This window comes from Engystomops pustulosus, chromosome 4 (genome assembly GCF_040894005.1).
Source record: "Engystomops pustulosus chromosome 4, aEngPut4.maternal, whole genome shotgun sequence".
In the NCBI taxonomy this organism is placed as follows: Eukaryota; Metazoa; Chordata; class Amphibia; order Anura; family Leptodactylidae; genus Engystomops; species Engystomops pustulosus.
Genome location: NC_092414.1, coordinates 145,500,552 through 145,528,138, shown reverse-complemented (window position 1 = coordinate 145,528,138; position 27,587 = coordinate 145,500,552). Strand labels below are relative to the sequence as shown.

Sequence of the window (27,587 nt, the reverse complement as noted above, 5' to 3'; positions counted from 1 at the left end):
GCTAGAATGTGTCATTACAGATGCCATGCTATTGTAATATTGTAACAGTCTAATACTGATATATTAAAGTAATAGCAATACAGTCATGTGTGCATTCATAAATGGTTGCCCAGTCTCACATTTTTGACCTACCATGACGTTTGCTTTGGTATATGTGTACATTTTTCCTACCAAAATTAACGTCATGAAGCGTTTCAGTGACACAAGGAAACATTTCCTTTTTTTTGCATGTAGTAAAGTAGTTATGAGATACAAAGAGAGTCACAGAGCCACGCCTGCAGTGAAACATCCAGGACTTGGGAAACCTGTATGCATTTGTAACCCTGCAGACCTCCAACAGGTACATTACAGTGGAATACAAAGAAGGAGATGGTAGACATCACTGGCCATAAGATTAGGTAAGATATTACATTTATACTAAGAAATATTAGAATATAAATAAATGGTCTTTCTGTATTCTAAGTTAAGTTAAAAACTAATTTGATGACTGCAGCAGAAATTGAAATGTATCTTAGTAGATACCGGTAATCATAGTTTTATTTGAGAAAATGGCAATATTTTTTTTCCATATATTTAAACCATAAATGTATTGTTATTTGTGACTATATGTATATTTATGACTTATTACTGTCAGCATTTTCTGATTACATAACCTTTCAGGCAGCATAACACATGCTTTATGTAGTGTAGTGTGTAACACTAGTCTCAAAGCAATTGAACCTGCACTTAAAATGTTCCCAATCTTATGAAGCATCAATAATCAAAGATAAAAAAATACAATTAAATTCTTAAAATTGACTTAGTTTAATGCTATTTTATTTTACATTTGCTTTAATACTTAAAGAGAACCTGGCAATTTGGACTTATGGTTTAGTGTCCCAAATCGTCGTTTGAGGTCTCTCCTTGGGCGCTTTATACTTACCTAGAGATGAGTCCGATGACTCATTTCTGTGCACCCCACACCTGTTCAGTAATTCAGTGAGTACTACACCCTGACATCATTGCACAAGCGCTGTACCCACGGCACATGCACAGTGATGCTGGGGCATAGAATTTGGGCCAAGATATGTATACAAGCTTTATTTTCAGTGGACACTGAGGGGCAAACTAATTGTTGATTCGGGACACTAAACCACAGGTCCATGATTTAGTTTTCCAAGTTTAAATCAGTTGTTTAAGGGAGAATTTACAAATGCTCGGTTGAAAGATTATTAACTCCGGGTAGAAGATGGATTTTTAAAGAAGTAGACAGTGGTTCTCACATATATTTATACATTATTTTATAACAGAATAACAGGAAAATAAAGTAGGAGCTTTTACATGGAATTCATTTACCGTTTTACATGTACTGCTCTCTTTGATGCATACAAGAAAATGCATGAAATCTAAAAATGTTTTAGAATCTCTTTTTACTTGTAATTGAACAATTGAAGTCACTTTGCTTCCTTGTGTACAATAATATCAGGGAGTTGGTTGTATTATATTTTATATACATAGCAGATACAAACCTACTTTATATGGTTACTCCATAAATATCATAAATAATTTTATTGTGATGTATAGTATGTAAAATACCTTATGATTCCCCCTGTATAACAGATAAGGCGTGCATTAATAAAAATCCATACATTTAGATAGATTCTGGGAACAACAGGCTTGTTGAAAGAAAGGGAAGGTTGAGTATACTAGTGGTGGCTCTTCAATAGTTGTGAGAATTCTTCCTTTCATGGTGGCTACCTGTAGGTGAACTATGGAATCCATTAGGGTTTTTGGGACTTTTCACTGATAAAACGTCTCACAGGACTATTTCCACCTCTTCATTAATCTGGCATAAACATAGAACTGCTGCTAGTGAAACGACGTGCAAAGCCAGATTCATGACTTGAGACTTTTGCAAAGAGTTCCATTATAAATCTCATAGTCAATCCAGTCCCCTGCTGGTGTATGTGCTGGGACTTTTTATGCATTTCAAGACTTTTTGTAAAACAAAACACAGACAGAAAGTACACCATAAGAACATTTATTAAAGAGCCAAAGTCACTTTAAGGAATCTGATGGGCAACGGAGCTTCAAAAACATACATAGAACTGTCCCAAGGAGCCGCCTAATGATAAATAACACCACCAGCCCCACCTCGTCTTTATTCTGTAAAAGCAGCTGTTTTGTTTTTTATAAAATAAGGAAGTCCCTTGTTGTAAACTACGTATATGGTATATTTTGGTAATTTATTAAGTCTCCTCAGCTAAGCATTAATGGCATCATGGCAAAATATAAAATTTTGGTCTGAATTTGAAGGTCTACCCCAAGGGCCCATCAAAGTTTTGAATGTAGTACCAAGTAGTTTTCTGATTTTAATGATTAGCCCTTATGGTACATCTGACACAGTGCTGGGTGAAAAGCAGCACTTCTTCAAAAATCAGCTACGCTCTTATGAGGGTCTCCAGTAGAGGCCATATGGCCAGACTAAATCAAGCCTAAGATATCTAATCTAAATTACTGTAAAAACACAGTTCCTGCTCAGAGAACAGCTGGATTTCTTGCTCCATTTTCTTTGTTTATTCACATATTGGAGGCTGTGAAAAACAGGTAGCTTGCAGGGTTCCTGAGAATATGACCCCATCAATCTTATATTGATTACCTATTTTTGTTACCTATATTAGATATCTCCGTTCTCCTCATCATCCTCCTTTTTGTTAAAGCTGGCGGACATGGTATCTTTGGCTTCTGAACATTTATTTTTGCTTTTTTGCTGGCATCACAACTAGAGATGAGCGAACATACTCGTCCGAGCTTGATGCTCGATCGAGCATTAGCGTACTCGTAACTGCTCGTTGCTCGGACGAGTATTTCGCCCGCTCGAGAAAATGGCAGCTCCCGCCGTTTTGCTTTTTGGCGGCCAGAAACAGAGCCAATCACAAGCCAGGAGACTCTGCACTCCACCCAGCATGACGTGGTACCCTTACACGTAGATAGCAGTGGTTGGCTGGCCAGATCAGGTGACCCTGGGATAGACTAGCCGCTGCCCGCGCTGCTCGGATCATTCTCTGTCTGGATGCCGCTAGGGAGAGAGCTGCTGCTGCTCAGGGAAAGCGTTAGGGTGTTCTATTAGCTTACTGTTAGGCAGGAGTGATTCTAAAAGAACCCAACAGCCCTTCTTAGGGCTACAATAACGTTATAATTTTTTTTTTTTTTTATTTGCAGCTAGTACCATATTGTGAGGAATTAGCAGGGGGACTTGCTACCGTTGTGTTTAGCTCTTAGTGACACACATATCCACCTCAAACACCAAAGTGGGAAAATTTATTAGGGGTTTGAGTAGAATTAGGCACAGTCTGCCAGTTTCTTTTTATTTTACGTTTATTTTTTTCATAACTCAGCGTCATCTCATCTGGCATAGTAGTGTGCTGTAATACTTGGCTAGAAAATAGCCATAGGAGAATACAAACGTCTTAATTACGCCTACAGTAGCGTTATATATATTTGATTTCTGGTTGATCTGCTGGTGGCTGTACTTGCTGCAGTGCATCTACTATCAAATTGGGAGCAATTTGGAGTCAGACTTGCGACCACTGTGTTTTAGTGACGCACATATCCATCGCAAAGACCGAAGTGGGAAAATTTATTAGGGCCCGGGGTTGTATTTCAATTAGGCACAGTCTGCCAGTTTCTTTTTATTTTACGTTTATTTTTTTCATAACTCAGCGTCATCTCATCTGGCATAGTAGTGTGCTGTAATACTTGGCTAGAAAATAGCCATAGGAGAATACAAACGTCTTAATTACGCCTGCAGTAGCGTTATATATATTTGATTTCTGGTTGATCTGCTGGTGGCTGTACTTGCTGCAGTGCATCTACTATCAAATTGGGAGCAATTTGGAGTCAGACTTGCGACCACTGTGTTTTAGTGACGCACATATCCATCGCAAAGACCGAAGTGGGAAAATTTATTAGGGCCCGGGGTTGTATTTCAATTAGGCACAGTCTGCCAGTTTCTTTTTATTTTACGTTTATTTTTTTCATAACTCAGCGTCATCTCATCTGGCATAGTAGTGTGCTGTAATACTTGGCTAGAAAATAGCCATAGGAGAATACAAACGGCTTAATTACGCCTACAGTAGCGTTATATATATTTGATTTCTGGTTGATCTGCTGGTGGCTGTACTTGCTGCAGTGCATCTACTATCAAATTGGGAGCAATTTGGAGTCAGACTTGCGACCACTGTGTTTTAGTGACGCACATATCCATCGCAAAGACCGAAGTGGGAAAATTTATTAGGGCCCGGGGTTGTATTTCAACTAGGCACAGTCTGCCATTTCCTTTTTTATTTTACGTTTATTTTTTTCATAACTCAGCGTCATCTCATCTGGCATAGTAGTGTGCTGTAATACTTGGCTAGAAAATAGCCATAGCAATAGGATAGCATCGTTTGGTTTTAAAAACTAAAAAACACAAAAAAAAAAAATAAAAAAAAAAAAGTTAAAAAAAAAATACAAGTTATAACTCTCATTTTCAAAATGTTTAACCCGAGGGCTAGGGGTAGAGGACGAGGGCGGGGACGTGGGCGTCCAACTACTGCAGGGGTCAGAGGCCGTGGTCCTGGGCGGAGTGAGACACCACCTGCTTATGAGGGAGCAGGGGAACGCCGCAGAGCTACACTCCCTAGGTTCATGTCTGAAGTTACTGGGAATCGTGGTAGAGCACTGTTGAGGCCAGAACAGTGCGAACAGGTGATGTCGTGGATTGCCGACAATGCTTCGAGCAATTTGTCCACCAGTCAGTCTTCCACGCAGTCCACCCATGTCACCGAAATCGGCACTCCTCCAGCTCCTGCACCTCAGCCTCCTCCCCCCCAGTCTGCCCCCTCCCAGCAAAATTTGCCATTTGAACCGGCATACTCTGAGGAACTGTTTTCTGGACCCTTCCCACAGTCACAAACCACTTGTCCGGTTGCTGATGAGCAATTTTCCGATGCCCAGGTTTTCCACCAGTCGCAGTCTGTGGGTGATGATGACCTTGTTGACGTAGTGGAAGAAGTGTGTAAAGAGGTGTCCGACGATGAGGAGACACGGTTGTCAGACAGTGGGGAAGTTGTTGTCAGGGCAGGAAGTCCGAGGGGGGAGCAGACTGAGGGATCGGAGGATGATGAGGTGACAGACCCAAGCTGGGTTGAGAGGCCGGGTGAACACAGTGCTTCTGAGACGGAGGAGAGTCCTCGACCAGAACAGGTTGGAAGAGGCAGTGGTGGGGCCAGACGGAGAGGCAGGGCCAGAGCTGGTGCATCAGCGCCAAATGTGTCAACTAGTGAAGCTGCGGCGAGGGCTAGATTTTCAGAAGTCTGGAGGTTCTTTAAGGAAACACCGGATGACCGACGGACTGTGGTGTGCAACATTTGCCAAACCAGGATCAGCAGGGGTTCCACCACTAATAGTTTAACTACCACCAGTATGCGCAGGCATATGAATGCTAAACACCCCACTCAGTGGCAACAAGCGCGTTCACCTCCGGCCGTGCACACCACTGCTCCTTCCCCTGTGTCAGCTGATAGTCAGCCCCCTGCCCAGGACCCTGCCACAAAAACCCCATCGTCACCTCCACGATCCTCCACAGCATCCACCAGCGTTCAGCTCTCCATACCCCAGACGCTGGAGCGGAAATGCAAATATAGTGCAACCCACCCGCACGCCCAAGCCCTTAATGTGCACATCTCCAGATTGCTAAGCCTGGAGATGCTGCCCTATAGGCTAGTAGAGACCGAGGCCTTTCGCAGCCTCATGGCGGCGGCCGCCCCTCGGTATTCGGTCCCCAGCCGCCACTACTTTTCCCGATGTGCCGTCCCAGCCCTGCACCAGCACGTGTCAGACAACATAATCCGTGCCCTGACCAACGCCGTTTCTGACAAGGTCCACCTGACCACGGACACGTGGACGAGTGCTGCCGGGCAGGGCCACTATATATCTCTGACGGCACATTGGGTTAACTTGGTGGAGGCTGGGACCGAGTGTGACCCTGCGGCTGGTCATATACTGCCGACGCCGAGGATTGCGGGGCCTACCTCGGTCCAGGTGTTTGAGGCCTACTATGCCTCCTCCTCCTCCCACCCCTCCTCCACCTCCTCCTCCGAACGACCATCCGTGGGCATGGCGCCATCAGTCGGTAGCTCTAGGCACAGCAGCAGTGCCGTCGCTAAGCGACAGCAGGCGGTGCTCAAACTGCTGAGCCTAGGCGATAAAAGGCACACCGCCCAAGAACTATTACAGGGCATCACGGCGCAGACTGATCTGTGGCTGGCACCGCTGAACCTGAAGCCAGGCATGGTTGTGTGTGACAACGGCCGTAACCTGGTGGCGGCTCTGCAACTCGGCAGACTGACACATGTGCCATGCCTGGCCCATGTGTTAAATCTGATAGTTCAGCGTTTCCTCAAGACATACCCCAATCTGTCTGATTTGCTCACGAAGGTGCGCCGCATCTGTGCGCATTTCAGGAAGTCCAGCACAGATGCTGCCACTCTCAGGGCAGCGCAGCGCCGCCTCCAACTGCCCGCTCACCGACTGTTGTGCGACGTGCCCACGAGGTGGATTTCAACACTGACCATGTTATCCAGAGTTTACCAGCAGCGCCGAGCGATTGTAGACTGCCAGATGTCAACTTCCACCAGAACTGGTAGTCAGGTCAGTCAGCTTCCTCAAGTCTACAATGAGGAGTGGACGTGGATGTCTGATATCTGTCAGGTGCTGAGTAACTTTGAGGAGTCAACACAGATGGTCAGTGGCGATGCCGCCATCATCAGCCTCACCATCCCGCTGCTTGGCCTGTTGAAAAACTCTCTGGTCAGCATGAAGTCGGAAGCTTTGCGCTCCTCACAAGAGACAGGGGAAGAAGATTCCCTTGTTGATAGCCAAAGCACCCTTAGGTCTGTTTCTCAGCGCATATCGGAGGAGGTGGAGGTGGAGGAGGATGAGGAGGAAGAGGAGGAGAATGTTGGCGAGACACAAGAGGGGACCATTGTTGAGTCCTACACTGTTCAGCGTGTATGGGCAGAAGAAGAGGAGTTGGAGGAGTTGGAGGAGGAGGAAATGGACAGTCAGGCCAGTGAGGGGAGTGAATTCTTATGCGTTGGTACTCTGGCGCATATGGCAGATTTCATGCTAGGCTGCCTATCCCGTGACCCTCGCGTTCAAAGAATTTATTCCAGCACCGATTACTGGGTGTTCACTCTCCTGGACCCACGGTACAAGCAAAATCTTTCCACTCTCATCCCTGGAGAGGAAAGGAGTGTGAGAATGCATGAATACCAGCAGGCCCTGGTGCACAAGCTGAAACAGTATTTCCCTTCTGACAGCGCTAGCGGCAGAGTGCGTAGTTCTGCGGGACAAGTAGCGAGGGAGAGTAGGCGAGCAGGCAGCTTGTCCAGCACTGGCAAGGGTACGCTTTACAAGGCTTTTGCCAGCTTCATGTCACCCCAGCAAGACACTGTCACCTGTCCCCAGTCTCGGCAGAGTAGGGCTGATCTTTACAGAAAGATGGTGAGGGAGTAGGTAGCTGACCATACCATCGTCCTAAATGATCACACAGCTCCCTACAACTACTGGGTTTCAAAGCTGGACATGTGGCACGAACTGGCGCTCTACGCCTTGGAGGTTCTTGCCTGCCCTGCCGCTAGCGTCTTGTCAGAGCGGGTTTTCAGTGCAGCTGGTGGCATCATCACCGATAAGCGTACACGCCTGTCGACTGACAGCGCTGACAGGCTGACGCTTATCAAGATGAATAAAGCATGGATTTCTCCTAATTTCAAATCTCCAGCAGGTGAAGGAAGCTCAACCTGAATAATTTATCCACTCCTCCTCCTCCTCATTTTCCTCCTTCTCCTCCTCTTTCTACAGTAAAGCAGAGGAAACTGGCTGTTTTTTGACAGGGCCCACTGGCTCTAGGTATAGTACTTTATGCATTTAATTTTTCTGTTTTAAACAATTTTTGGGAGTGCCACATACAGGCACTCAATCTATTCAATTTTTCTGGAGGGCCACCTTTCCGGTCCTCTGTTTTAAACAATTTTTTGGGACTGCCACATACAGGCACTCAATCTATTCCATTTTTCTGGAGGGCCACCTACCTGCTCCTCTGGTTTAAAAACTTTTTTGGACTGCCACATACAGGCACTCAATCTATTCCATTTTTCTGGAGGGCCACCTACCTGCTCCTCTGGTTTAAAAACTTTTTTGGACTGCCACATACAGGCACTCAATCTATTCCATTTTTCTGGAGGGCCACCTACCTGCTCCTCTGGTTTGAAAACTTTTTTGGACTGCCACATACAGGCACTCAATCTATTCCATTTTTCTGGAGGGCCACCTACCTGCTCCTCTGGTTTGAAAAATTTTTTGGACTGCCACATACAGGCACTCAATCTATTCCATTTTTCTGGAGGGCCACCTACCTGCTCCTCTGGTTTGAAACATTTTTTGGACTGCCACATACAGGCACTATCCAAATTGAATTGTCTCCATAGCAGCCTCCACACGTTGTCTCCATTGCTACCTCCAAAAGTCGTCCATATAGCTGCCTCCATACATCGTCCCTTTATCAAACGAGGTTTTTCAAGCCGAAATTTGGGTTGTTTTCATGGATTCCACATCAAAGTTGTTAACTTTGTCGCCACCCTGCTGTGTTATCCACAAAATACACTGGCAAACTTTTACCATTTACGGATATTATTTCAGCGCTTCTTGCGCATCTGTTTACATTCCCCTCACCCGCCATATCCTAAACTTATAAGAACGCTACTACACTTGATCTTATACAAAAGGTTCTTAGAAGTGCTGTTTGGGGAGTAGCCTAGAGACAGGGGCTTGGATTGGCGAAAGCTCGCCTAGCAGCGGAGCGCCAGCTCCATGCGCATCATGCGCTTCTTGCGCATCTGTTTACATTCCCCTCACCCGCCATATCCCAAACTTATAAGAACGCTACTACACTTAACTTGGTGCAGGCTGGGACCGAGTCTGACCCTGGGGCTGGTCATATACTGCCGACGCAGAGGATTGCGGGGCCTACCTCGGTCCAGGTATCAAAGGCCTACTATACCTCCAAATCCTCCCACCCCTCCTCCACCTCCTCCTCCTCCGAATTACCATCCGTGGGCATGGCGCCATCAGTCGGTAGCTCTAGGCACAGCAGCAGTGCCGTTGCTTAGCGACAGCAGGCGGTGCTCAAACTGCTGAGCCTAGGTGATAAAAGGCACACCGCCCAAGAGCTATTGCAGGGCATTCCACATCAAACTTGTTAACTTTGTCGCCACCCTGCTGTGTAAGCCACAAAATATACTGGAAAACTTTTTTCATTTACGGATATTATTTCAGCGCTTCTTGCGCAGATGTTTACATTCCCCTCACCCGCCATATCCCAAACTTATAAGAACGCTACTACACTTGATCTTATCCGAAAGGTTCTTAGAAGTGCTGTTTGGGGAGTAGCCTAGAGACAGGGGCTTGGATTGGCGAAAGCTCGCCTGGCAGCGGAGCGCCAGCTCCATGCCAAGAACCAACTAACATAGTTTTAACTGCAGCACCTTTAATCTACTACTAGTTCACTGCCTCCATACATCGTCCCCTTATCAAACGAGCTGTGTCAGGCAGAATTTTGGATTGTTTTCATGGCTTCCATGTTAACTTTGTCGCCACCCTGCTGTGTAATCCACAAAATATACTGGCAAACTTTTATCATGTACCAATATTATTTGAGCGCTTCTTGCTCACCTCCTTTGGTTCCTCTCTGCTACCCATTGGTTTGAAGCCTGAGTCCATTTAGGGTATGTCGCCATGCCACTCTCTAGCCTTCCGCTGCTGCCGCTGCCTCTGCATGCCGTCCCCTATAGTGTCAGGGTCAATTATTGGATGTTTTAGATGCTATCTAGCTTCATTCTGTCACTCTGTCATGGCCATGCTGTTGGCCATAATTTTGGCATAATAGTGCATTTAAGCAGCCTCAGAGGCATCCATGCATGCTGCCCCTGCTGTTTCCTGTCCATTTCCGTGGTGTTTCCATCCTTTTCTGAGGTTCCCAGGTGTTTGGCCAAGCTTCCCTGTGCAGAGCCTAGGTCCCAATGAAAAATGCTCGAGTCTCCCATTGACTTCAATGGGGCTCGTTACTCGAAACGAGCACTCGAGCATCGGGAAAAGTTCGTCTCGAATAACGAGTACCCGAGCATTTTAGTGCTCGCTCATCTCTAATCACAACAAATGAAAGTAATGTGATCCCACTACATCCTGCAAGAGCCTTGATCATGACACATTATGCTACATTACATTAGATTACATGCTACATTAGATTTCTGTCTTAACAACTTGTGGACAGCAATGCAGGAAGCACAGGACTAAAATCTTTGACCATGTGATTTGTCATTTGAAAAAGTCACCTTGCAGCTGTCCTCTTGTAGTAATGGAAATCCCAAAGTCCAAATGAAGATGGTTCACATTCCATCTGCATTTCTAGACCTTTGTACAGATCATTGTTTGCATACAAGCCTGTAAAACTCTCAGGTACTCATAGTACAAAAGATTTAGTAGCCGGACAATAAGACTTATAATGATATATATACTTACCTTTTAAAGCAGTGCTTCACCACAGAAACCTCCTTGTAAATGGTGCATGAAAGTGGGTAACCCTTAAACAAATAAAAGACATAACGGTACATTTGGCATATGTGTTTTGGAATTATGATACACTTATTTTTTGCCAGTCATAAGATTATTGGAACCTTTTATAAACTAATACAGAGAAAATGTCATTTAGCTATATATGTTGTGTACTGCATGTACATTAAGCCAGATTAAGCTGTTGCCTGCAAACACTAATTATCAATATAGCTAGTAACCCCACTAGCCAGAGACGCTCCTAGCTAATCCTTCCTCCATGTTAGGCTTTTAAAAAGTATGTAAAGTCTAAACCTGCAAAGTCCAAAAAGTCATTTTCAGCAGACCAGGTTGCCCCTGGCTACCTATCCCTATGCAAATATATGTCTAACATTCTGGATTCCTGAAATTGTAGCGGAACTTGAGGTATCTATTATCACTACTGACCTCCTTCCTCCTTGTCTTCTCCGGAACTGACATTCAAAGATTGCCAAAGGGGAAATATGTTACTATACGATCGATTGGCTGAAAACATATATGCTGGTATAGGAGGAAATGCTTTTTAATTATTATAAAGCCATATAAATTTGGGCACTGCAAATGCTTGCACACTTGGATGCAATGGTGGATCTTCATATAGGCCAGGGGTAGGGAACCTACGGCTCGGGAGCCAGATGTGGCTCTTTTGTTGGCTGCATCTGGCTCTCAGTCAGATCTTTAATAAATAGTGATGGCTGCTGTGTGTGTCTTAGACTGATCACTGGACACAGGCAGCAATAGTACCGCTGCCTACGTCCTTTGTACGACCCAGGTGCCATCGTCTAAGTCTGGGTCAAAGAGAAGAGTGTGGGAGTGATGAGGAGCTGGCTGCAGGGCGCGCTGGTAAGTGAATATTTTTTTTTTTTTTTTGCTGTGGCTACCTATCTACTGGCGGTATGTGCTGGGACTACCTATCTACTGGTCTTTCTACTGGTCTGGGGTCGCAATGGGAGGGCAATACTGCGAGCCGCCGGTCTTTATAGTAACCCGGGAAGTGGGCAGCGCCAAACAGCGGCGCACTAGCCCTTTAAATCTGCGAGTGCCGGTGCGCACGCACTGGCCAGCCGGGACGGGAGCCGGAAAGTGGTGAGTTGAGTGAGCTCGGAAAGGGGAGGGGCACGAGACCTAGATCGCAGGGGCACCCGTGACACTGGGGTTACCTATCTACTTGGGGACATGTGCATATGGTACGGCTCTTACGGAATAACATTTTAAAATATGTGGCGTTCATGGCTCTCTCAGCCAAAAAGGTTCCTGACCCCTGATATAGGCCTATACCCTAGCCCAATATGAAGATCGTCATGGCCAAATAGCTTCAGGTTAGAAAAAAACCTCTATACTTACCTCCGCCTTCTCTTCTTGTGGCCCGTGTCGTGGCGGTGTCGCAGCCGCGTGATGTCATAGAGTTTCGTGCAGGCCAGAAGAGGAGAAGACAAAGCCGCAGGAGAAGAAGGCGGAGGTGAGTATTGAGGGTTTTTTTTCACGGAGCTCTACCAGTGAACATTTCATTAAAGGGGTGCTCTGCTGATCACATTTAATTTATGGGGGAGTGACTCTTCTTTAGCTATTTCATTAAAGGGGGTCTCTGCTGTGGACATTTTCTTTTAAGGGGCTCTAATGTGGTCACTTTTCTAAAGGGGGGATCTGCTGTGGAAATTTCATTAACAGGGGCTCTGCTGTAGACATATTGTTTTTAAAGGGGGGCTCTGCAATGGACATTTCTTTAAATGGGGACTCTACTATGGAAATTTCATTTAAGGGTGCTCTACAGTGGTCATTTCATAAAAAGGGGGCACTACTATGACCATTTCATCAAAGGGGGTTCTGCTGTGGCCATTTCATTGAAGGATGGCTCTGCTGTGGCTATTTCAATAAAGGGGGGCTTTGCTGTGAACATTTCTTCAAAGGAGGTCTCTTCTGTGAACATTTCATTGAAGGGGGCTCTGCTGCGAACATTTTATTAAGGGGGTGCTTTACTGTAACCATTTTTGTAAAGAGGGCTCTGTTGTGGACATTTCATTAACAGGGGCTCTGCTGTGGACATTTCTGTAAAGGGGGGCTCTACAATGGATATTTCATTAAAAGGAGGTTCTAATGTGGACATTTCTTTACAGTTAACATATTATTAAAGGGGGGACACTGGGGGATCCCTAGTCATGTGAACAACTCAGGGCCCATGGGACACTTAATCTACCACTATTTGGAAGTGTAGTGCTCTGTAGAGAACATTTTTGCTGTAATGGAAATGTTTGGATGCTACTATTTGACAAAAAGAATACAGTAACTGTATGTGACATACAAATGTTCTGTCCCATATTAATTTGCTAGGTTTAAAAAATAATTTTAAAGTATACTATACTACATATTTCTCCATACTACACATGGTCTAGTAAAACATTTATACTTCAGACATATAACTTTTCATACCTCATAAAGCAGCTTCACTGACTTAATACACTTTGCACCCTGAACCAGCATCTGACCTTGTGCTAGTTTTTTTATTGTCTCCTTTTTTAAAAATATATGTTTTAAATTATAATGAGCTACAAATGTTGGGAGGGGGCGTGTGTCCTAGGCAACATGATTTTGGAGAAGCTGACAGTATATAAAAACCTATTACACGCCAGAACCTACATCATGGTTTAAAGTGGATTCAGTCAGTGATGCTGCTTTATAAGTTATCAATCAGATAGTAGATTTCCTTTAAAACAACATCCTCAGAAAGGGAGGATGTGAGGTCTATTCCACATATTTGAGAGAACTGCCAACTCACAGCACAATGGGGCACATTTACTTACCCGGTCCAGTCGCGATCCAGCGGCGGGTTCTCCGACGCTTATTCGGGTTCTGCCGGGATTCACTAAGGTCCGTGCGCCGATATTCACCAGGTGTCGCTGCTGCGTCGAGGTCCGCCGAAGTTCACCTGCTTTTTTCTGGTGTATGTGAGTGCTCGATCTTGCGACACAAATGGCTTTTAAAATTCTGCGGTTTTTCTGAATCCTTCGGGTTGTCCGGTGGCCACACCCCCCGATTTCTGTCGCGCGAAAGTCGGCGCGATTGCACCAAAAATCGATCGCGTGCGCCACAATCCTGTGAAATACAGCGCAAAGCGGAAATATTCGGGAAAAACCCGACGGATTCGCGGCTGCGGACCCTTAGTAAATGTGCCCCAATGTCTCAAGACCAAACAACCCAGTTTGTGGCCAAAGGTTGACTTAACTCCCAAAATGGCTTTGCTATCACTAAAGTAAATCTACAATTTAATTTATGCATTATGCAGCAAACATACCTTGAGAATGCTCTAGCTACACCGATGCAGAAACATATCTTGTTTAATCCCTGAGTTTAGGTTTTGCTGAAAAAACTATTATAACATTCAGGACCTTGGGAAAGCTGGATTGAATTCAGCTTGGTGTTCATAAACACATTAGATGGACCAACATGGAGAGAGAAAAAGAACTGGACCGCACATCCACACATCACACAACGATCTACTGCCCCTAGGCTACATTATGTAATGAACTCGAGGTTCTAAGTTACATTTTGATCAGATTGTATAAGCCCACCAAACACTTCAAGGTGACCTCATTGTAGTGGGTCCCTACGCTATTGTGTGCGGCATCACATGGCATCCTGCAGCACACGACTGACAGGGACCAAGACCCGGTTGCCCCCCAGCACACATACTGGCAGGCATAGCCCCCATGGCTCCAGGTCATGTATAGGTCTACTGCTAATGTGCATACATTTTACTACATATTGTGATGAAGTGATACCTTCCTGCAGGTATTCTCATTGATAGCTGATAGATATACCCGTTATTGTGCTTAAGTGACTAAGCCTGGTCGGACTTGTTTATTGGGTTCTCTTACTTGCATCCATTGTATATAATGTATCTTTTTAAAACACATATAATAAAGTTTGTATTCTTTTATATTAAGAAAGGTGTAACTCCTGTTTTCGTGAGGTAGTGCATTCTCAAGGTATGTTTGGTTCATAATGCATCAAATCAAATGGTAGGTTTTCTTTAATAGCAGGACCATTAACCAATGTCAAGCAGAGATTGTTTCCTCATTGGCTGGTTTACAAGTCATGAGAGACAAATGCAAATAAAATAAGACATTACAGAGTAATACAATGGTCAGATGAAACAACAGGAGTGACGGCCCTGCTCACAAGAGTGATGAGAAGGAATGGGTGATGAAGGAGGAGTGCTTGCAAGGTAGAATCACATCATGTTAATAGAGGAGATAAAGACCCTTGCACCCTTCCTTAGTTTTTTGACAACATGGCTGGAAGGATAGCAATGTGGTACTCTTCTCTAAATGGACTGTATTATCTAAATGTAAGACAATCTCTTACCAAGAGGCATATTACCAAAATGTAGCCTCTGAGAGTATTTTTATAGGGAAGTGGAGGAAGAAATTTGAACTTTGGCCATTTTATCTAGTGCAAATGCTTGCCTGGGTATTTAAGTTTGTGTCGTATGCGACCCTTTTGTGGCACGACTGCATTAGTCTTTATGCTCAGTAGGACCATGCACCAGATTTAACAAGCAAGGTCTGACAGAAGCCTGTCACACACCCTATGTTAAAGGTGCACCAAAAAAAAAGTGGTGCACTGTGTCAGTGCAGGTACCGATGTCTCTTGCGCCATAACTAGTGTCTGATCAGACTGCACATCTAATCATAACTGCCTGACATAACTACAAGCCGAGTTCTGCAGCAATGGGTCATGTGTATTTGTGTTACTAATTTTTCAATTCGTTTACCCGGTTGGTACTGCATCCTTACTAAAACAATGTGCAGTCAGCAAGTTTTCCTCCTCATAATTTATCATACCTTTCACCATAATATGTCCTGCACCTTCTGTATCATATAAAGAAACTACCTCAAAGCCATGCAAACTATGTGAACACACTCTTACAGATCATGTACGTTGCAGACCTCCTGAACAAAGCAGTGCACATAGGCTATGTAGCTTCTGGAGTATGGTCCAGTACAGCCTCTGTATGTGCAGAGACAATAGAAACAATGCATGAGCTGTAGCATTGTATGAATTATTTTCTGTTAAAGTTTTAAGAGTTACAGTAATTTTACAGTTACAGATAAAATACAGTACCTCTATATAAACCCTATTAGGACTGAAAAATAGAGCTCTAACAGACATGTGCATAAGCCCTTTTACTGTATGACAGACTAAGCCTTGAAACCTCTATGGAAAAGCATGCACTAGTTGCATTGTGTAACCTGCTCACTCAGTATCATTCAATTAAAACTTTAAAGGGTTATTCCCAGGTGCACAGCTCGTTAGTATCATAGAGAGTGACCAGAGCTGTGTGATATAACAAGCTGTGCACCTGTGTGACCATGGTCAGATTTCTGTCCACTGGTAGTAAACATAGAAGCTTTCAATAGCAGGACAGCAAGCAGAGATCTAAAAAACTGTGGGGAATTGATACAGAAAGTATATTAGAAAATTGTATAACTTGTTACAATACAAACAATAATATTCATTTTCTGCTATGGGAACACCCCATTCAATACATGTCTTGTTTAGGTTTATTTGCTAGTTTTAGTAACAAAAACACCTTATAAAACTATGCAGGATGAACCAGGTTTTTTTTCAAGACATCACTAGATCAATAGTCTTTGACTGCAAATAAATAATTGAAATAGTTTTTGAAAACTCTTCTTACCTTCTAAGTGACTGTCACAAGAGAGATCAATCCATAAGGAAGTGACTGCACTTACTGCTGTTATGAAATGCTTTTGAATCGATCACATTAGTTTAGTTCTTGGGGTTCTAAGGTCAGGTAATTGAATAGTGCAAACTGCAGACAAGAGAACTCTCAGTAGAGTACAGAGCACTCACTAGTGGATACAAACAATATTACCAGCAACAAACTAAAAAATAATATTCACTATGGTACAACTGAGCACATTGATGCAGAATGAATGGACAGTGTACAGAATCCAGGTTATTCAGTTATAGGGATGGCTAAACAGAAAGTCATATGTGCAGCACATGAAAAACAACAATCTTCTGTTGATACTGGGGATTAAAAAAACCAGATTAATTAGGATCAAATTATACAATATTAAATAAATCTGTTTTAGTCTGGTTCCTATTGACTAGAGATGGGCGAATTTGTTAAAATTCGTTTCATCCCGATTCGCCGAATTTTTCGAAAAAATTTGATTCGATTTTGATTTCCTGGCTGCAGAGAGCCTATAGGGTGTTGTAGAACATTGTGCCATGCTTAAATATGCATAGGGAGCGTTGTTTGATCTTCAAACAATGCTGTGTTTTAGTATGACACGCACATGACAGCCGCTTCACTCTTCACTTCCATGTGCACTTACATAGGCCAACTTCCCCAAATAAGCAAAGCGGATACGCAGCCTGACAAGGTAACGTCTGTGCCAGCTCAAAAGGGCCGAGCTGAGGGCCAAGATCCCACTATAACATCAAAGAGTGAACTCTTTTTACACTGACATCAGATTATTCCATAGATTATGACAGAACCTGTTCTGTTAAATGCGGATACATGTGGAAAGCCCCCCAAAAGAGTGCAGAGGATGTCGGCAGTAATTTTGCATTGACGTCACTGATCATTTTGCCCTTCTTTTCACGCGTCAGTGTCCTCTTTCAATCGGTCAATAATCCATCAGTATTGCTAAAGCCAAAAACAAACAGGAGTTGATCCAGAATAGAGATGAACAGCAAATGGGATACTTGCATGTCCTCTGTGTTCTGTATCCACTCCTGCTTTTGGCTATCAATCCTGAAACTTTTCATCCTTCTGACAGATGAAATGAAGGGGAAAACCAAACATAGTGGCAACGTCATAGAGTGATGGAGGGTGAAAACATCATTATAGAAATTACAGGGTGTTCCAGGGAGACAGTGGTCAGTTGGCAGCAGCATGAGTAGGCTGAGAGTGGCACAATGACAAATTATGGAGGTGGCGGAAACATGGTAGGCCACAAAGTGGCACAATGATAAGAGTGTGGAGGTGGCGGCAGCAGAAGCAGCAGCAGGAGCCCACAGGTGGCAGCAACATGGTGGCAGCAACAGGGATAGCCACAGAGTGGCACAATTTTATAGTGTGGAGGTGGCATCAGCAGCAGCAGGAGTCCGCAAAGTGGCACAATGATAAGAGTGTGGAGGTGGCGATAGAAGAAGCAGCAGCAGGAGTCCACAGGTGTCAGCAACATGGTGGCAGCAACAGGGAAAGCCACAGAGTGGCACAATGATATAGTGTGAAGGTGGCATCAGTAGCAGCAGCAGGAGTAGCACAATGATATAGTGTGAAGGTGGCATCAGAAGCAGCAGGAGCCCGCAGAGTGGCACAATGATATAGTGTGAAGGTGGCATCAGAAGCAACAGGTGCCTGCAGAGTGGCACAATGATATTGTGTGAAGGTGGCATCAGAAGCAGCAGGAGTCCTCAGAGTGGCACAATGATATAGTGTGAAGGTGGCATCAGAAGCAGCAGGAGCCTGCAGAGTGGCACAATGATATAGTGTGAAGGTGACATCAGAAGCAGCAGCAGGAGCTTGCAGAGTGGCGCAATGATATAGTGCATTGGTGGCATCAGTAGCAGCAGCAGCAGGAGCCCGCAGAGTGGCACAATGATATAGTGTGAAGGTGGCATCAGTAGCAGCAGCAGCAGGAGGAGCCCACAGAGTGGCACAATGATAAAGTTTGTTGGTGGCATCAGAAGCAGCAGGAGCCTGCAGAGTGGCACAATGATATAGTGTGTTGGTGGCATCAGAAACAGCAGGATCCCGCAGGGTGGCACAATGATATAGTGTGGAGGTGGCATCAGAAACAGCAGGATCCCGCAGGGTGGCACAATGATATAGTGTGAAGGTGGCATCAGAAGCAGCAGCAGCAGGAGCCCGCAGAGTTGCACAATCATATAGTGTGAAGGTGGCATCAGAAGCAGCAGCAGCAGGAGCACGCAGAGTGGCACAATCATATAGTGTGAAGGTGGCATCAGAAGCAGGAGCCTGCAGAGTGGCACAATGATATAGTGTGAAGGCGGCATCAGAAGCAGCAGGAGCCCGCAGAGTGGCACAATGATATAGTGTGTTGGTGGCATCAGTAGCAGCAGAAGCCCGCAGAGTGGCACAATGATATAGTGTGAAGGCGGCATCAGAAGCAGCAGCAGCAGGAGCCCGCAGAGTGGCACAATCATATAGTGTGTTGGTGGCATCAGTAGCAGCAGAAGCAGCAGAAGCCCGCAGAGTGGCACAATCATATAGTGTGAAGGTAGCATCAGAAGCAGCAGCAGGAGCCCGCAGAGTGGCACAATGATATAGTGTGTTGGTGGCATCAGTAGCAGCAGAAGCCCTCAGGTGGCATCAGAAGCAGCAGGAGCCCGCAGAATGGCACCATCATATAGTGTGAAGGTGGCATCAGAAGCAACAGGTGCCTGCAGAGTGGCACAATGATATAGTGTGAAGGTGGCATCAGAAGCATCAGGAGCCTGCAGAGTGGCACAATGATATAGTGTGAAGGTGGCTACAGAAGCAGCAGCAGGAGCACGCAGAGTGGCACAATCATATAGTGTGAAGGCGGCATCAGAAGCAGCAGCAGGAGCCCGCAGAGTGGCACAATCATATAGTGTGAAGGTGGCATCAGAAGCATCAGGAGCCTGCAGAGTGGCACAATGATATAGTGTAAAGGTGGCATCAGAAGCAGCAGCAGGAGCCCGCAGAGTGGCACAATGATATTGTGTGAAGGTGGCATCAGAAGCAACAAGAGCGGCAGAGTGGCACAATGATATAGTGTGTTGGTGACATCAGAAGCAGCAGGAGCCCGCAGAGTGGCACAATGATATAGTGTGAAGGCGGCATCAGAAGCAGCAGCAGCAGGAGCCCACAAAGTGGCGCAATGATATAATGTGAAGGTGGCATCAGAAGCAGCAGCAGGAGCATGCAGAGTGGCACCATCATATAGTGTGAGGGTGGCATCAGAAGCAGCAGCAGGAGCCCGCAGAGTGGCACAATGATATAGTGTGAAGGTGGCATCAGAAGCAACAAGAGCAGCAGAGTGGCACAATGATATAGTGTGTTGGTGGCATCAGAAGCAGCAGCAGCAGGAGCCCGCAGAGTGGACCTGGTAAAGATGGTAGGAGGCAGATGGTGCAACTAGCAGCAGATGTGTGGCATCAGGCAAGTGGCAGCATCAGAATAGTAGCTGAGGCAGGTAGTTAGAACCCCGACTCATTTCTCAATGTTTGGAGGAGGCGTCATGGCTGATCTAATCTGATGCATTAGGCATTGGTGAGTTGAAATCCTGGCCGATCCAAGCCTGATTCATCTTGACAAAGGTCAGTCACTCCACATTATGGGTGGACAAGCGGGTTCTTCTGGGGGTAATGATGGCCCCTTCCGCACTGAACACCCGCTCTCATGCCACACTACTCGCCGGGCAGGACAACTTCTCTACTGCAAACTCCCAAGTTTGGCTGTCCAGAAGTCCATGGGATCCTCTACCTCAGGTGGTAAAGTGCTGTCCAAGTAGGCCACCAAGTATAGGGTCTGCTTCATGTCCTGCTGCTGCTGGTGGCGGCTACCCTCCTCACTAGGCGGATGAAGGAAAATGCTCATTAAGGAATCCAGACTTAAGCGACTGTTGATGGAACTGCTACTGCTCCTGCCCCCCCCCAGCTCCCCACAGCAGCCGTGGTAGTAGTACGTGAGCAATGGCTGCCAGGAATCCCCCGGTCAGACCTGACACAGGATGGACAATGGCGCACATAGGCAGTGGCCAACTGTGTGCTCAGTATTTCTCTATAGTATGCCAGTTGCCCCTTCCTGTCAGCAGCAGGAAAAAAAGTCACCCATTTTGGACCGGTAGTGATGGTCCAAGAGGGTGGAGAGCCAAAAGTCATCCCTATACCGGATGTTGACTATTCGTCTGTCACTAGTTAGGCAAAGCAGCATGCTGCGGGTCATCTGCGGAAGTAACTCTGAGGGACTCCCGGCCTCCATATCCACAGTATACTGCCACGGTGCTTCTGGGTCATCTGCCTCGTCTTCTACCTCCTCCGGATGCTCCTGCTCCTCCTCTCCTGTCACCGGAGTAGAAAAAACACAAATTTCACCAGACTCTGCTTGTGCTCCAATGTCCTCCTCCAGTTCAGCCCCCAGCGGACTCATTTGGCCATGAGATGTAGTTTGCACTTCTCCAGTGCCCTGACCAGACAGATTTTGCAGCATGAGTTCAAGGACATGAAGCAGTGGAATGACGTTATTCATCCTGCAGTCCTGGCGACTGACAAATAACATGGCCTCTTCAAAAGGCCTGAGCAAACGGCAGGTGTCATGCATGAGCTGCCAGTGGCTGCCATCAAAGTTACACAGGGGAGTACTACGGTCCGCTTGCATCATCAAAAAATCATTAATGGCTTTTCTCTGTTCATACAGGCAGTCTAACATATGGAGGCTGGAATTCCAACGGGTGGAAACATCGCATATCAGACTATGTTGGGGTAGGCCGTTCTGGCGCTGCAACTCAAGGAGGGTGTGCTTGGCTTTGTAAGAATGGCTTAAGTGCGTGCACAGTGTCCTGGCCATTTTTAGAATGTCTTGCAGATGGGTGTAAGACTTCAGGAACTTGTTGACTACCAGATTGAACATGTGCGCCATGCAGGGCGCATGGACCATCCCTCCTCGGTGCAGCGCGGACACCATGTTCCTCCCATTGTCTGTTCCGATTTTTAGTTGTCGTGGAGAAAGCCACACATTGATTTCTTCTTGCATGACACGGAGCAGTTCCTCCCCTGTGTGACTTCGTTCGCCCAGGCAAACCAGGTGTAGAACTGCGTGACACTGCTGTGCCCTGTACATGTGGTATGATGGAGCAGCACTTGTGGAGGCTGAGGTGGTGGTGGAGAAAGAGGAGGCGGACACTGGCGCAGGAGCAGCAGTTTGACAACATGGAGGAGAAAGCGCCTTCTCTTGTGGAAGTTGTTGGTGTGGCTGGAAGCACATTCACCCAGTGGGCCGTAAAGGACATATACTTGCCCTGACCATAATTACAGCTCCACACGTCCACGCTGCCGTGCACCTTGGAAGAAACTGATTAGCTCTAGGACTGGCCCACCTTCTGTTGTACATTTTGGTGAAGGGGTGGCACAGCCTTTTTGGAAAAAAAATTGCGGCTTGGAACTCTCCACCTCAGTTCGGCACAAGCCATTAGTTCTCTGAACGGTGCAGAGTCCACGACTTGGAAAGGGAGAGACTGCAGTACCAACAACTTCGACAAGAGCACGGTCAGCTTCTGCACCTTAGGATGGCTGGACGCATAGAGCTGTCTTTTTGTAATCGCCTCGCTCAACAACTGCTGGCGCCATGAGTAGCGAGGAGCAGGAGCATCTGGACCGGGAGATGATGTCAAAGACAAACAGCTCCCTTCGGCAGAGGTGCTGGAGCCTTGACTTGCTGAAACAGCATGTGTGCCACTAGGTGCTGCTGCTGTTGCTGCACCTGCAGGATGGACCGCATCTGACACCCGTTTCTCCCAGGCCATTGGATGGTGACGCTGCATGTGTTGGCGCAGGGCCATGGTGCCAAGGTTAGCTCCCTGGCCATGCTTCACTTTCTGCCCACAGATACGACATATACCCACGCTCGGCTCCTCTGGCTCCTCTTTAGAGGTGGTAATTTTTACCGCCAACACTCTGCACTGAGCGACTACTACCGCCGCTGCCTCGCTGAGCTCCTGTGTCACTGCTTATTTTGGCCTGCGAATCGGGATTTGTACCCCGCGGACGTTTGGCTCCCGTCCTCGCACTGCTGCCACCCTGCTGACTCACAGACACAGTAGCGAGTTGCTGCCTGCTCCGCAAGATGACACTCTCTTCGCCCAACGGTGATGAATCCCCTGCTACACCCAGCTCCCAAGTGTGATCGGCTACATCATCATCAATTTGCGTTTCTGCTACTCTCCTCACTGATGTCAGTATGCACAGCCTGCCTACTGCAGGAAGCAGCGGAAGTCTGCCCCACCTCTTCACTGCAAAGCAGCTGCTGACTGTCCTCAAACACTTCGTCCTCGCTGAATAGTGGCGCTGAGCCCAGACCACCTAGTAGCTCTCTGGCTGCGGGAAAGGAACAGGACAGAGCCTGGTTGAGGACAGGTGAGGGCCGCTGACCTGCTCCTGGGCCATGCCAACTAATTGTTGTATCAGAGGAACCCACGGACTCTTGGCTGGGGTTGTCAGATGTTATATTTAAGGAATTGGATGACCTAGTCAACCATTCAACAACCTTTGGGTTGTTGATCAACACACTGCCACTAGGTGACAACGGCAGTTCTGGCCTCACAGAGTCACCCCTGCTGCGATATCCCCTTACTGTGCTGCCACCTCTGCCTGCTCTACCTGCCACCTTTCTGTCTGACATAGTGGTTTATAAACTAAGTGGATTTGACACGTAAATCTGGCTGTCAACTAGAGCCCCCAAAAGGTATTGCAATGTGCATTATATAGATACCCCACAACTGACAGTAATTTCAGCGAAAATCACTGTATAAACTACGTGGATTTGACACATAAATCTGGCTGTAAACTAGAGCCCCCAAAAGGTATTGCAATGTGCGTTATACAGATACCTCACAACTGACAGTGTAATTTCATTGAAAATCACTTTATAAACTACGTGGATTTGACACGTAAATATGGCTGTAAACTAGAGCCCCAATAAGGTATGGCAATGTGCGTTATACATATACCCCACAACTGACAGTGTAATTTCAGCGAAAATCACTGTATAAACTATGTGGATTTCAAACGTAAATCTGGCTGTAAACTAGAGCCCCCAAATGGTATGGCAATGTGCGTTATACAGATAACCCACAACTGACAGCTCACTACTGCAGATGCATGAATGTCAAACAGATTTCTTCCTATTCGATTTTGTTACTAAATAGAACTGCTATTTGGGGTATACAGATCCCCCTTAAAGAACAACCAGGGATTGGTCCACCAATCGCTACTGCAGATGCATGAAAGTCAAACAGATTTCTTCCTATTCGATTTTGTCACTAAATAGAACTGCTATTTGGGGTATACAGATCCCCCTTAGAGAACAGCGAGGGATTACAGCAAGAATGGCAGAGCACAATAGCAGCAGCTGGATGCTACAACATGAAGTGTGAAGTGCTGAGATACAAAATGTGTGTTACAGGGCCTAGAGGCAAATACAATATATAAGTGTAAAATTAAATATAGGCAGTCCCCGGGTTACATACAAGATAGGGTCTGTAGGTTTGTTCTTAAGTTGAATTTGTATGTAAGTCGGAATTGTATACTTTATCATTGTAAACCCAGACAGAACTTTTTTGGTCTCTGTGACAATTGGATTTTAAAAATGTTGGGTTGTCATAAGAATCAGGCTTAACACTAATGCTTCATTACAGACACATTTGATAACTGTTACAGCTGATTATTGTAGCCTAGGACTAAAGCACAATAAATTACCAATATCCAGTGGTCCGTTTGTAACTAGGGGTCATATGTAAGTTGAGTGTTCTTAAGTAGGGGACCGCCTGTATTTTATTGATATGCATTAAAAACAATTAAAAAACAACAGGCACCCAACACAGAGATGGGAACAACCAGACACCTCAGGTACAGGTTAGCTGGTATGCTCACCCCCCCCCCCCCTAACATCCAAATAAAGACATGTAGGATGACACACAGGGAATAGGTTAAAAATACATGGGTAACAGTAAGTACAGTGATAGAGCCATGTAACATTACCAAGTGTTGTCAGATCGGGGGGGGGGAGGCCACTGCCCCACATGTATCCCCACCTTGCTGTGGCTTCGTCTTTGCTGGCTTATGTCGTATGCAATGGCACATAGATAAGCATAGCCATGCAGATATTTCCAAAATCTGAACTTAACCCTCCAGCTGTAGAGCACATTGTTGGAAGCACCAACTACCACTGTCATCCAGTGTCATTATAGCTCTAGTCATTATACCTTTCCACAGTTTTTGTAACTAGGGCCAGATTAAAGGTGGTGGAGACCCTAAGTCAGGGGTCTCAAACTCGCGGCCCGCGGGCCAACTGCGGCCCGCGGGACAACATTTTGCGGCCCCCACCTGGAAAAGCGGGTCGCGCTGCATGGAGAGGGCTCACGGGCTGAGCCCTCTCCATAGCCGGTAAGTCTTTGCTGCATATTGCAGCAAAGGCTTACCGGTAACACCCGCGATCGGTGCTAGCACCGATCGCGGGTGCTTTCACAGCGATGGCTGCCGGCAAAGCTGCCGGCAGCCTCAAAAAGATAGCGGCGCATGGGCGCCGCCATCTTACCTGGGATCGCCGCTCCCCCGGGGGCAGCGATCCGTCTCCGAAAATGCCCGATCTATCAAAATATAACGTTTTTTACAATGCGTTTAACCCCGTTACGGAAAATAGCGCCCAAAGTCGAAAATGGCACTTTTTTGCCATTTTGAAAAATATAAAAAAATCTATAAAAAGTGATCAAAAGGTCGCACAGTCCTAAAAATGATATAATTGAAAATATTGTCATATTTCGCAAAAAATGACACCACCCACAGCTCCGTACACCAAAGTATAAAAAAGTTATTAGCGCCAGAAGTTGGCAAAATCAAAAAAATAATTTTTGTACAGGTTTTAATTTTTGTAAATGTATGAAAACATTATAAAACCTATACAAATTTGGTATCCCCTTAATCGTACCGACCCAAAGAATAAAGTAGACATGTCATTTGGGCCGCTCAGTGAAAGACGTAATATCCAAGCCCACAAGAAAATGGCGCAAATGCATTTTCATTGCATTTGGAATTTTTTTCCCGCTTCCGAGTACATGGCATGGAATATTTAATACCATCACTATGAAGTGCAATTTGTTACGCAGAAAACAAGCCATCACACAGCTCTTTACGTGTAAAAATAAAAAAGTTATAGATTTTTGAAGGTGGGGAGTGAAAAATGGACATGAAAAAACAGTAAAGGGCCCGTAACCGGTTAATCCCCTTCCCTCCGGTAATTGAAGAAGATGAAGTCGCCGCTCTGAACCCACTTGGTGCAGGTCAGAGCGGCGACTTCATCTTCTTCGATGGGAGGGACACGGGGAGGCAAGTACCGGGGGGAGGGGGGGATGGAGTGTCCCTGACTGGGCTCAGTGCGGTAGGAGCTTGGGACCCCTCGGTGCACAGGACACGTTCATAGAGAGAACACGTCTCCCAGCTCGGGGCTTTCCTTGCGCTGGGAGACGCCATGACATTTGAATCTGAATAATGATATTTTGTAAGCGCATTTTGTGTGGAAAACTTGATGCGGCCCAGCCTTACCCAGAATCTACCTCAAGCGGCCCCCAGGTAAATTGAGTTTGAGACCCCTGCCCTAAGTGATACATTTTTTTTTCTTCATAAAGTAAATATTGACCCCCAGAAATAATTGTGCTTGTAAACTGGCTTAATAATATCACAAAAATTGACTACAGAACATCATAATACACACATCAGCTGCTGCAGAACCTGGTAATACATACCTCTGCTGCTGTAGAACCTCATAGTACTCATAATAATACACTCCTCAGGTTCATGCGGCTGTATTCACATGCAGCGCTTGAATTGTGTTTTCAAAGGGGTTTGGTCTGATCCTAGATGCATTTCCACTGATACGTTTGCAATCAGGAACCAACACCTGATCCTGATCGCAAGCATTTAGCTCTGAGAGCTCCTTCTCTCTATGCTTACATTGATATTAAAAATGCCATTCAAATGCAGCATGTGAATGCGACCTCAACGGGTAGTCTGGAATCAGATTTTTATTTTTGTGGTGTGAAAATTACACCTTATACTTATCTTAGTTCTTACCTCCAGTTGTTACCTGCGGTAACAAGGGGCATCATGCAGAATAGGTAAAATAAAACACACTTCTCTACCTTTTATCCCCTAAAATGGACTGGTGAAAAACAACTCAGTCCTCAGTCATCAAGAACATGTTCCAGCAGTCTCTTCAGCCCCACATACATTATATACAACCTAGTCCTATCTAAACATACATTGCATACACCCTAGTCCTAGCCTCCTGTTCTCAGGACACCTATAATGCTGATCCTGCAGTAGGAGTTGGATCAGACATGATGGCGGGGCCCCTTCATCCTGCTCAATGGTGGGGTCCTTGGGGCTCACACACCAGATAACCTCCGTTTAATCCAGCCCTTTTGATAACACTGTTGATGAACGCCCACACAGGGTCTTTATACTGCTGGTGTTGACCTTTTCTAATGAGTTTTTGTTGTTAATCTTCCTCAATGGGTCTTTCTATGTGGGTTGAGAAAGATGAACTTTAAATGAGGGAAAAATCAGAGAAAGTCTGGTGTGTACAAGTTCCATCACCAGTAACAAACCATCAGATTCTTTATCTGGCACTGCTGCATCATTCGATCGAAGTGTGATGAAGACTATTATAAATTAAGTGCACACTTCATGTGCCAGTTATGTAAGCAAGAGAGCAGGTCACAATCAGATAACATTATGTAATGAAGCTACGGGTACCACAAATTTTCTGACTTTTAGAAGCGATAACTTAATAAGGTAATACAGATACTGTATACTTTGTAAAGGTGCTGTATGCTTTTGACTTTTCAACTTTCTGCTAATCTTTTTAATTAGTTTTTTAGGTGACTGGCTAACAAATCAATTACTAAATTTTCATATCTACTGTACAATGTTACTAACGTTTTTTTTTTTTCAACAAAAACTTAAAAAACCTGTTCAATATTTGTTTTCTAGGCACTACAAATGCAACAATATAACTTCAGCAATGAGTTTGTGGTCAGCATCACTGTTTCTGCTGCTAACAGCTGGTGAGTAAAACCTTTAAAGTACCTTTTAAAGTAATCCTACACTCTAAAAATTGCATA

At 45.5% G+C, this 27,587-nt stretch overlaps 1 protein-coding gene across 1 annotated transcript in view; it reads left to right on the top strand.

The window, feature by feature from the left end:
- Positions 1-329: 329 nt before the first annotated feature.
- Positions 330-27,587, top strand: part of LOC140128476 (uncharacterized) — a 53,523-nt gene continuing 26,265 nt past the window's right edge. The window contains exons 1-2 of the mRNA XM_072150179.1: positions 330-398; positions 27,457-27,530. Coding sequence (XP_072006280.1) covers positions 370-398; positions 27,457-27,530 — 103 coding nt within the window. The 5' untranslated portion in view covers positions 330-369. The remainder of the gene's footprint in view (positions 399-27,456; positions 27,531-27,587) is intronic.